This window comes from Podarcis filfolensis (genome assembly GCF_964270895.1).
Source record: "Podarcis filfolensis genome assembly, chromosome: 3".
Lineage (NCBI taxonomy): Eukaryota > Metazoa > Chordata > Lepidosauria > Squamata > Lacertidae > Podarcis > Podarcis filfolensis.
Genome location: NC_139606.1, coordinates 35463719 through 35475387, shown reverse-complemented (window position 1 = coordinate 35475387; position 11669 = coordinate 35463719). Strand labels below are relative to the sequence as shown.

At 38.3% G+C, this 11669-nt stretch overlaps 1 protein-coding gene across 40 annotated transcripts in view; it reads right to left on the bottom strand.

The window, feature by feature from the left end:
- The window catches only part of PHF3 (PHD finger protein 3), a 46322-nt gene that overhangs the window by 16220 nt on the left and 18433 nt on the right, over window positions 1-11669 (bottom strand). For 14 of the 40 annotated variants that reach the window (XM_083606918.1, XM_083606907.1, XM_083606933.1 and 11 more), the window contains 2 exons: window positions 10164-10319; window positions 7913-9707 (listed from right to left, as the gene is read on the bottom strand). In XM_083606918.1, the coding sequence (XP_083463044.1) occupies window positions 7913-9707; window positions 10164-10319 (1951 nt within the window). Of the gene's footprint in view, window positions 1-7912; window positions 9708-10163; window positions 10320-10582; window positions 10654-11669 lie in introns of all 40 variants that reach the window. The other 26 variants (XM_083606909.1, XM_083606913.1, XM_083606899.1 and 23 more) reach the window with 3 other exon arrangements.

Here is an 11669-nt window from a genome sequence, read left to right as displayed (position 1 = left end):
TCATAGTTACTTGGACTAGTGTTTTACTGTATGGGTTTGCAGCCAATACTTACATATGTGACTATTTGGCTTCTAACAATCAGAGGGGGGTGGGGGTGTAGTGTTCCATTAACAATTTCTTTATGCTTCATTCAGGCATAAGAAACAAATCTCAGCTGTCAGCTCATACATAAAACTTACAAAGTATTTCAGATTATCTTCTAGGCTTTTTTAGTCTAGCCTATTACTAAACATATTACCTGATAATAAGCACTAGTGGTTTCAACCAAATTTTCTGTCAGGTAACTGTGTCCGTAATTTGAGCCTATCACAATTTCCAAGATGGCCATAAAAACGAGCATATTTGAAGACCAGGAACTGATTTTGCTTTGTTTACTATGGCAGGGAAATCATGACATTTCCCATCACAACCAAAACATTCTAGAATGTCATGTTCCAGTTTAAGGATCCCAAAACTTATTGCAAATACCATTATGACAATATGAAGTATGTCTGATAAATCCATATACAAGTTATATTACATAGATTCAATCTGCTGAAAGCTGAACTAGCTATGTGGAGGACTATATGTTCAGATTTAGTGTGAAAATAATTGTATTTCTTTGATTTAAAAATCTGATAGAAATAAGAAATTGAATGTCTAAATGTAGCAATACGGGAATGAAATAAAAATAAGAAAAAGTGCTCCTCCTCATAGAAACGTGGATATTTAAAAGATAAGGAACTGGCAGACAAATAGACCTGGCCAGAGTAGCCAATATGGTGCCCTTGGGATGTTTGTGATTACAACTTCCACCAACCCTAACCAGCAAGGCCAACTGTCAGGGATGATGAGTTATAGTCCTCCTGCCCTCCCTCTCTGCCAGGCATCACACTGCCTATCCCCAGACTAGTGAAAGCTCTTTCAGGCTTTATGATCTTGCATCTCTGGTGTGCATAAAGAGGAATACATTTGCAATGTAGGGAAACCATACAGAAATAGAAAAGTGTTCCATTCACCCCATGCCTGAAAAGGTTATGGGGAACACCTGCCCATTTTGGGTTACGGACATTATGTTTGGAATCAGAATTAATTTCATACTTTTGAAATACTAGCAGCAACTATTCCAATTAAGAAAGAAAAGGTCAATATGGGAAAGTGTTCAGAACAGCAATATGGGGCATTGTACTTTCAATAGCAGTCACTCACTCAGATGCTGAGCACACTCGAGAGAGGAGAAAGGTGTTCTAAAACAACTATTGAGCACGTAAACATAACTGTTGATCAATCACAGCAGTGCTCCCAGTGTCCTGAACAAAAGACAGCGGCTGCCACAATCTTTTACGAAGCAGCTGCAATTATGTTTAGGTAAATTAAAATGAATCTATATTTTCTGATTGTTTTAAAAGGGCAAGCCTGCATCTGAATTTGTTGTTTCAGCAAGAGCATTATGGTAGAAAAGCAAAGAAACAAGATAACACCAAGGTGGACTCCTTATTGCTCAGTTTTTCATTGACTGGGATGGGGAGCAACAAACAAGGAGCAGGCTATCAAGATGGCTCCCAAATTATCAGATCTGTACATCGCTTTTGTCAAGTGACTAAACTCAGTTAAACACCAACTGAAATAAATCTTTATGAACACAGGCTTAAACTATGTAGACACATCCTGACTATGTGATTTCTATGTAATTTCTATGCTATGTAATTTCTGTTCCAATTTAACTCTCATTTTTCAGTTAATGTCATACAACCTGTAAGCATTTTGTGTGTGTGTGTGTTGAATTCTGAACCAGTACATTTTTGTATTTTAAAAAACTCCAGTCTGGAATAATGACAATTTGTGTCATTCCAAATTTATACAACTGTTACTAGCTCTTAATGAGCTCTTTTAGAACTTTATTTACAAGTTAAATTTATATTGTGATCCTACCTATAAACAGAAATTTGATTTGACAAATACACCAATTTATGGCTTGGTCTGCTATAGGAAAATTCAAGCCTATAGCACAAACATGGGAATAGTTAACAGATGATAATAATGATAATGATAATTTATTATTTATACCCCCGCCCATCTGGCTGGGTTTCCCCAGCCACTCTGGGCGGCTTAAGCTAGCTGGTTAGCTATATTCTGTATCAGCTTACAAAGCTCTAATTTAGTTCTACAAATACAAAATAAGAGTATTTAATTTACTCTCCAAACACAATGGGCATTTCCTTGTCTTTTCTTTTCATCACTTTGATAAAGAGAATATGAACGTGGCAGGGATAGACATGCCAGCCAAAAATGAAAGTTTACAAAAATGAAAGCAGGCATTTTCCAAGTAAACATCAGACCCCAATTTGCTATTCTGAATTCATTTAAAAGTTTTGTCCATTAGAGACTGAATTTTAGTACTGTCACTAGGAATACTGTGTAGATGTAGGATAGCTAACAAGCATGTAGCAAAGTTAATAAGAGAGGAGTGGGGAACCTGCAGTCCTGCAGAGATTGCTGGACTTCAACTAGCCATGCAAATTAGGGTGGATGAGAGTCCAACAACATCTGTAGGGCCACAAGACTCCACCCCCCTCAATACCTCTGTAATAAGGCATCTCACTTGTCAAGGAGCAAGGGAGATGCCCCCAAATGTCTAAAAGGAGCGTATCATTTATGAAGAGCTGAAGACGGCTTTAAAGGCCAAACAATTTCTTTTTCCGTGGCTTTTGAAGGGGTGTGTAACTGTAGCTAATACTAAAAATTCTGGCTGCAGACAGCTTCACAGTTTGATGTCCAAGCGCTACTCATGTTGTAAGGCTGAATTAGCAGATGTGTAGCTGCAACAGAAAGAAAGAAAAAATCATTTAAAAATATTAATAATGGGGTGGTATTCAAAGTGTTTCAATAAGCTTTACATTAAAACCAACATGCTGCAAACATTTAAGAAAACAAAATGAAGTACTGGTTGTACACAGTTCACTTAAGCACCAATTTTTAAAACAGATGTTCTGATTGCAACAATGTACTGCCTTCTGCAAACAGAGTAAAACAATAAATGTATCTTAACCATGGTTTTGTTACTGTAAATACAGAGTCTCTTAAAATATACTAATGCAACGTCCAGACTATCTTTTTCAAATAAGCAGTCACCCAAGTGGAATGTGGACAGTCAAAATAATTTTGTTGGGTTTGAAGACAAGTTTTTAAAAATGATACACCAACTCAAAATTAACTTTATTTAAAATACATAGCACAGATTGCTCTTGTAAACAAATCGAGCAGCATATTCATGAACTAGAAATTTATGTTAGTAAATGCAAAAAGTCATTCTTCACTTCCCTTTCCATTCCATTCTTCGATGTGAAGCAAGTTCATGTAGGGTGAAACAAATACTGTCAACTGTATTTTTAGTAACTACTCTGTTGAAAAACATTTTCAGTTTTCTTGGTATGGCTATAATAAATACATTATTTCAATTTAGCATATATAGCCATTTAGCATACTTTAAATTACACCCTTATCTAGCATTTAGGGGGGAAACCACCCTTTGTTTTTACAGACACAAAGAAGGGAAGCTAATTCTTAAAACTTTACAGGAATAAAGTACAACAAATGTACCAATATTTAAGAAGTATATGTAGCTAACTACATAAAGATAAATTGTTAATCCACTGTAAACACAGATGAACTGAAGTAGGTATTGTAGATTGGCAAACATGGAAGACCTGATTCTACAACAAATTCCACACTAAGGGCATAACTAAAAAAATTCTCATGTCAAGGACAATCTGATCTTCAAATTCTAAAGAAGAACTTAAACAGAGGTAAGGGGAGGGGAAAAAGAGAATTACCCTCCCAAAAAGTAAAATGTTGAATTGTTGGACAGAGATGGGAAAGCTATAGGAGGGCAGTGATTTTTGGTAATACCCCCTCCACCTGCAACCCCAGCCCCATGCCCTTCAAAAATATGGTAGCCCCAAAATCCTATGAAGCAGATTTAAGGAGGGGCAAGATGGACAAGGAATCACTGAAAATTTCCTCCCACTCCAATTCCTCTGATGAATGCCTTCTGTCAGTAGAGAGGTCAGCTCTGGATTCCACCCTTGGGCTGCAACATGATACACACATGCATTGGAGGACACATTCATATGATTATTTTGTTAGTAAGGATCCAGTCCACCGTTTAATGTGCACATCTGTACTGCAGCAATATATTCCTACGCAGTTTTTAATGACATAGTATGACCTCTGTTCACAACATTCTTCTGAAAAGATACTTCAAACATTTCTCAGCAAGATACTCATAATTCTCAGTAGGATATTCGTAATTCTAAGAGAAACAAGCCCCTTTCACACATGATCCAAGTGAACAGGCTACACACAATTAGAGTGGTTGGCCATGGACATTTCGCCCGCTTGCCTCGCTCCACTTTCACCTCTGAGCATCGAGCAAAGGTCTGAAGGGGAAAGCCAGCTATATTTGTCGAGGTTTTTCTACATGATCAAAAGGCCCAAAGTACAAGCTGACAGTCAAATGGAAGGAGACTCTACAAGTGCAACTGCCTACCCGCTTCAGGCAGTTGTTCAAATGCAGAGATAAGAAGTGGAGCTGGGTGAGTGGACCAGCAGTGCGGCCTCCCTGTGGTTTCATCATGTGGATCCACTTTACAGAATGGGAAGGGCGCTACAGTTTTAAACCACTGCCGAGAGCCCCGGTACAAAAAGTAATGTTTCAAGTTAAAATTGAGCCTGAAAGGAAACCTAACATAACTGGATTAAAAAGAAAGTAGTAGTATCATTGAAAGTGCGGACCACTAGATGCACTTTTCCAAAAACGTAAAAAAATATTATTCTACCATGTGAAGCAAGTTATTAATGAACTAACTTAGTTATCAGGTGGCAAACAGTATGCCATAAGTGAAAGTGACTCTATTCCAAATGTAAAAAAAAGAACCAAACTATAGAAAATACAGTGGTAAGCATACTTCAAAAAGTATGTTTTTATATACGTTTCCCTTTACGCTTATGTTTTCAGCAAGCAGAAGATCCCCAGACTACACATTTAAATTCATTTTAAATACAACGTATTACATTGTTTATACAAACTCAGCATTAGTTTTAACAACCAAAATGAACACATATTTCTGTGTAAATGTTATTTTAATGATTCCCTGCTGCACACATGCAACACTACCCAATATCAATAAGAATAAGGCAAACTCCTGAATGCAAAATTTATGCATGCCCATTAGGGCTGCTGGGATACAGCTTTATTCACCATGCTGAAAATGCCAGCTTAATTTTCCTATACACCATAATTTCTACTTATCAGAACCCGTATTATTTGGAGGAAGAGGTCATCAAATTATGCTTATAATGGCAGGGACTAATTTTACATTGTTCTTAAGTCAGGCATCATTTATTCTGTCAGCAGCACACTATAACGCATAATAAAAAAAGCTACTAAAATTTAGGCAATGAAGACCCAATGACTTTTTCCCCACTTGAATTCTATTGAGTGCATGGTTAGATGATCTTCCAAAACAGTATGGGAGGTAGTAAAGGGAGGACTTGCCCCTTTCTCTAACAGAAAGACCCTACTGCATCCCAGATCCTAGCATGAATGGAAACAGCCCTTCAATTTACACAGGGACAAGTCTGGGTCCAATCCATTATGTTGCCACCAGTACCAACAACCTGAACAAGACCATCATTTTAATATGCAGTAGGCAACTGATATCTTAAAAACCACATGTTGTATCCAACTAAATAATTGCATAATGTCTTCCACAAGTGCAACAGAACTTTTCCTTCCTCTCCTTCCTCCACATTCCAGAGGACAGATTTGTGGGCACCCGAGGGAAGAAAAGTTGTTCCACACATCCAATTATTTTAGTTGAATACAACTCCACAATTTTAAACAATACCCACAAAGAAAGGTGGTAAACGTTTTCATCAGAAGAATGAGATACCACTGCTACCAACAGTTAGGTATCTATTAAATTACGGAAACCTTTTTTTAAAAAAAAATAAAAAAATCAAATTTCCATGCACAGAATTGCTCAGTTCAGACATCATGTTAAACCACAGTTTAGCATAACAAGAACAAGCTACAGTGAGGTTTAGGTTCACACTCTCTCACCCCTCCTCCTGTATGGCCATAAAAGAGTTCAGAAACTCTTGCTTCCCTTGTTGCTTTTCTATCGCTTGCCATGTTGTCCAAACCAACAAACTGATTAAGGTCTATTATGCTTGTTAGTCAACTTCAAGAATGGGATATGAAGATATTTGTTTAAATGAACTAGTTAACTTCATCACAGTTTAGGGTTAGGACAACACACTAAACTGTGATTAACAGGAACCAGAAGTGAATAAGTTTCCAATCTCCTCAGAGCTACACCAGATTTTTATCACATTATACTATGATTTGCATGATGTCCAAACAAAGCCAAACAATGTTTCCAGATGCCAGCACTGATGTGATAAATCCATTTCTTAAAATCCATTCTTTTCACAAAATGTGTAACACAATAAAAGGCTAAACTACCAGGCAAAATGGGCAGTTTCAAAGTGTTAATTATTATTTTAGATGATTACCAGTAAGAAGAGGAATACAGAGTTCTTTGGACCTATGAAAATAATCTTTAAAGGTTTTTGTTTTCCAACTTATTTTTTTTAATAGGCTCATGCTGTTTTTATCATGTGACACAATTAGTGATGAGAAATACAACTCCCCAATTCTTTAACTTTTAAATAATGTCAGGGAAGCATAAGCCATTAAGTCATCCTGTTTAAATTTTTACAACTTCAATACAGTGGTACCTTGGTTTAAGAACAGTCCGGTTTAAGAACGATTTGGTTTACAAACTCAGCAAAACCAGAAATAGTGTCTTGGTTTGAGAACTTTACCTCGGTCTAAGAACAGAATCCGAATGGTAAAATGGCACTGGCGGCGGGAGGCCTCATTAGGGAAAGCACACCTCAGTTTAAGAACAGTTTTGGTTTAAGAACGGACTTCTGGAACAGATTAAGTTCGTAAACCAAGGTACCACTGTACTTGTAAAGTGTGTCATTTTCAAGTAAAGCTTTGAATATAACGTTTTAAAAACACATTAAGTGAGCTTGATTTCCTAATCAAACATAAGTGAAGCAATTTTATTTCCTGATTAAATATTTTAGTTCAACTACTTTTCACTACAGGGGGTAAAACTTTTTTGAGATATTTAAATACTATGTAAAATTATTATTGTATACTTTTGGTTAGATTTGTTTACTAAATATAAACGAAATGTATTAATCAGAACCCAATTATTAGAACATCAGAAAAAAGCCAACTGCATTCTTCCAAAGAACACACATCAGTGGATAGTATCAGGAAGCTAACAACATATCCCATAGAAAATTACATACCTCCATCTAGCAAACATCACTGTTACTATCCCCCACACCAAAAAATTATGCATCATGTTTATGCAGCATGTTAGCTATTCAGCCAGTTGGAGCTATCATTTTTTTTACTGCAGCTCCCACAGAAGTTGTTCAAAGTTGACCAGCAGATTGCCTGGTCTTTTGTGAGATGGGCAGCAGGAAATGCTCCAGAGAAACCTCTTCTGCATATCTATTTTGCAATGTTGCGACATGAAGCACACTTACTATGCCACAGACGGCACAGAACACAGATTTATTTCAGTGTAAACATGAATAGACTCAAACTATTACGCTGGGTAATCACAGCTCATCACTATTTTGTTTACCCTAATTTCTTAAGAAAGTGTAGCTCAAGAGCCTATGATGTTGGAAAGTTGACAGGGTGCTTTTGTGGTTAATTTAAAAAAGATAGTCTGGGTGCTAGACTCCAGGACATGAGAAGCAGGTATCTGATTACTGAAACATCTGAACAACAAAAACATATACCTACACACACACACACACACACACACACACACACACCTGTTGCCATGCGGTTTTCTGCAAAACCCACACTGCTTACTAGGTACCCAGAGACTTTTGCTCTCAGTGGGAGATAGGTGATCCGAGCTCTCTCGTTTTATAGTAGAGATATTATCTGGAATGAACAACGGAGGCTCATCTACTGAAAGGCTTCTGCTGCTTCTCCTCTGTCGAGGCTGAAGATTCCTCTCTAACTTTCTGAGTTTCAGTTTCTCTTTTTCATCCTCTTTCAAATTATCCAGAGGCACACCTGTGGAATCTCTTTTCCCTCCTTCTTCTTTAACACAATTATTGGCTTTAAGAAGGGGGTGTTTCAGTAACTGCTTCTGGTTGTGGTGTGCTAATTGCCCCTGTTTAGGATGTGCTGGTCCCGACACTGTGTGTGATATTTCTTTTGAACCCGCATGATGGCTGGAAGACTTGTCGCTTGCTCTCTCTGTGGACATCTTCCGTACCTGTGGTGGGATTTGGCCCCGTGGAATGTTTTTCCCTAACAATTGCAGAGGCTTCTTTAAGGCCATTCCAGATTCGCAGCCCTGGGCCTTCACATCTTTATCTGCATGTTTTTTCTTAACTTTCACTGGCTTATGAAAATGCTGGAGATCCCCATGCTCCTCCACTTGATGCTTCAGACTTACTGAAGACTGGCTGCGAACAGCTGACACAGAATGTGTTTTGCCGTGTAGCTCTTGTGTTTTCTGCTGGGCAGCTGTAGTTTTATTTTGTTTGGACTTGGGGTGCTTGGGCTTCAAATTTTTTACACATTTTGATGAAATGCCAGTATGCCCATCTTCCTGTAAGCCTGGTGACTCATGCACTCCCATTTTTACACTGTCAGCCTCCTGATGTATAGCTTGGACTGGAATGTACTGAGCAATACCATCTTCTAAAGTATTTGTTTCTGATTTGGCAGAAGTGGTATTGACACCTTTTGAATCAATCTGGTCAGGTTCCATGCTACCTAAAGGAAGATCTTTCAACCCAGCTTTTCTAGAGTCATCTGAGGGCTCTTTTCTGTCATCTGGCAAGCTGATCTGATGAGCTGGCAAGCTTGAGGCACAGGCAGGCTTTCCATCTACAAAACTGGGCTGAACTGAAGGGGTTTCCTGAATTTCACTTGCATTCTCATAAGCTGTTGTAACAAAAGGAGTATCGGCCTTCCCTGTTTCCTTGCTTTCCTCATCCATTTTAGTTTCATTCAGCTCCTCAGTTTTAATGTTTGCCTTTTCATCTGAAGGCATTTCAGAAGTGAATTTATTAACCATGGTCTCATTCCCTTCATTTTTAACTAGACTGTTACTTTGTATTTTATTAGTTTCTGTAAAGGCAGATGCTTCTAAGCCTACTCCATCACCAACATAGGGTAGCACAACTTTTGTCACGCTTTCAGTTTCTTTAGTTGGGGAACTGGTCCCTGGTAAGTGAGAAGAATTCCCTACTTCATTAGCTGCTTCCTCTATTTTTGCCTCATTAGGAATTTTATGTTCACTATCTGCTTTTACTTCATCTGAAGTTGCACAACACGCAACCCATTCTGTGTTGCTAGAAGGTGGTGGTGGTGGTGGTGATACTTCCAGTGCCTCTTGTTCTTGGCAGGATTCATTACGACTGTGCTCAGTATCTCTTGGATGCTCTTTGGCACTACTATTTTCCCATTTAGTCTGCCCTTTATCCTGCTGTTTCAGTCCTCCCTTTTGAGCAGATCCAGACTTCACAGCTGATTTTTTGGGGTTAACAGATGGTGACGCATTTGAACGTTTGGCTAGTGTGCTCTGCCGCAGGCTTCGTACTGGTTCTATTAAAAAAGGCAAATGAAGTGTTTAGTATTTTTATCTATCTGCCAAATAACAGACAAAAGGAACAATTCTGTACCTGCTTACCTGGAATGAGCACAACTGAACTCAATGGGACTTACTACAAAGTAGACATGCATAAGATTGCATCGTAAACTAAAAATAAGCTTATTCGTATAACTTAACATTGTGATCATAAGTTTATCTTAACACGTTAACAATTACTCATTATCTCTGGGAAGACTGTTGATGGCAAATAATGTACTTCCACTTAAAATATAAATCTGATGCATTTATAAGTGATAAAACACAAGAAGAAAGAATATATATAACTACATTTAGGTATCTGAATGTGTTCACTCAGCAGTGAACCAAGACTCCAACACACTGATCAGCCCACACTAAATCAAATGCAGAGATTTGCTGTCTATAAATGTGAACTTCCTCAGAAGACCTACCTTGTGTCATTAGACGTGGAGATTTTCTTGGCGATTTGACTGACGTTCCATCCATTTGGTCCCTCAAATTCCTGTTAGGTGAAAGATCATCTTCATCAATGGTACGGCAGGCAGTTTCCTTAACTCCTTCATCCATAATATCATCAAGTCCAACAACTAAAAATAGAAATAAAAATCCTAAACCTTAAAAGTATCTATTAGGGCTGCAGTCTCATGAAAGTAGCTGGGAGACTTAGACTAACTAAAGGGAAATGATGCATGGGGAGGGGGCGCAGAGAGAAATAAGACTGAAGGGATAATTAGGAAGCATGATATACAAACTATCCCACTGGGCAGGTAAAATAAGTAGTCATCCAGAGCAGTATATTTCTCATACATGGTCCTTGAGAAAGAGTCATAGCCAATTTTAAAGGACTCACATTTTATTGATTTGCCACAGGAAGTTCTCAGTCCTTAAATGATCAGCTGTCCCCTCACTGTCCCTTCCCACCTAAGAGAAAGAGAATTTAACAATGGAAAGAGCTGATCCAAAAGTGACAATCTCCTTTACCTTTCTAATTTTAGAGATTTGCTTTTAGATTTTTAAAATCCAGAACATGTTAGTCTGCATCATGAGAACTATTAATAGATGACTCACCTGCTAAGCTCCCAGTCAGAGACTGAGAACCATAGCCTAGGGCTGCAGCCCTCTGCACACTTAACTGGAATATGCCCCACTGAACTCAGTGGGATTTATTTCCATGTAAAAATGCACAGGATCAACGTTAAATGCCTTATTCCTACCCCCTTACTAAGGCCAGTTCACACATGAAGAGTGTAAGTCAGGCCTGCACAACTTCTGTTTGGCCAAGCTAAACAGCTCTCCAGTTATGAGAGCTGCAAGATACTCATCAATCAATTCATTTCTAGGATTGAACCCTCAAGCTCATCCATGGAGTGACTAGACCCACTCTGTTCCCTGTGGTGAATGCACTGGCGAAGCAGACCCCTCCCCCAGGAGTCAACTTTAACAAGTGGGCTGGATTGCCCATGAGGCAGGTGGTGGGAGATAAAGGTCTGTGTTAGACAGATGCTCCGAGAGTACATCAAAAAGTTCCTTTACTATCCTGGGATGCAATTCATCCAGCCCTGATGACATAAACTCATTCAAAAGTAGCTGGTGCTTTTGTCCTTATGTTTCTTTTTCCTCCTGGCTTGTTATTTCTAGATGGCCTAACTACATAATCTACAAAATACAAGTCCTGTAAAAAAAAAGTAGAAGAAAAAAAATACCCCAAAACAACAAACTAAAGGAGACATCAGAATATCACACTTTCAAATATGATTACAACTGCCAATTATTCACAATGCCCTAAGAAACTTTTAATTCTAATCCTTCTCCAACTTTTCTTCCCCTACATGCGACAAAGCTGTAGGAGGTAGTGTGAACATTTCCATTAGCACCCATACAAAAATCTGTTTCACTTTGGCATCTTCCTACCTACACTAGGATTCACAATTTTATTT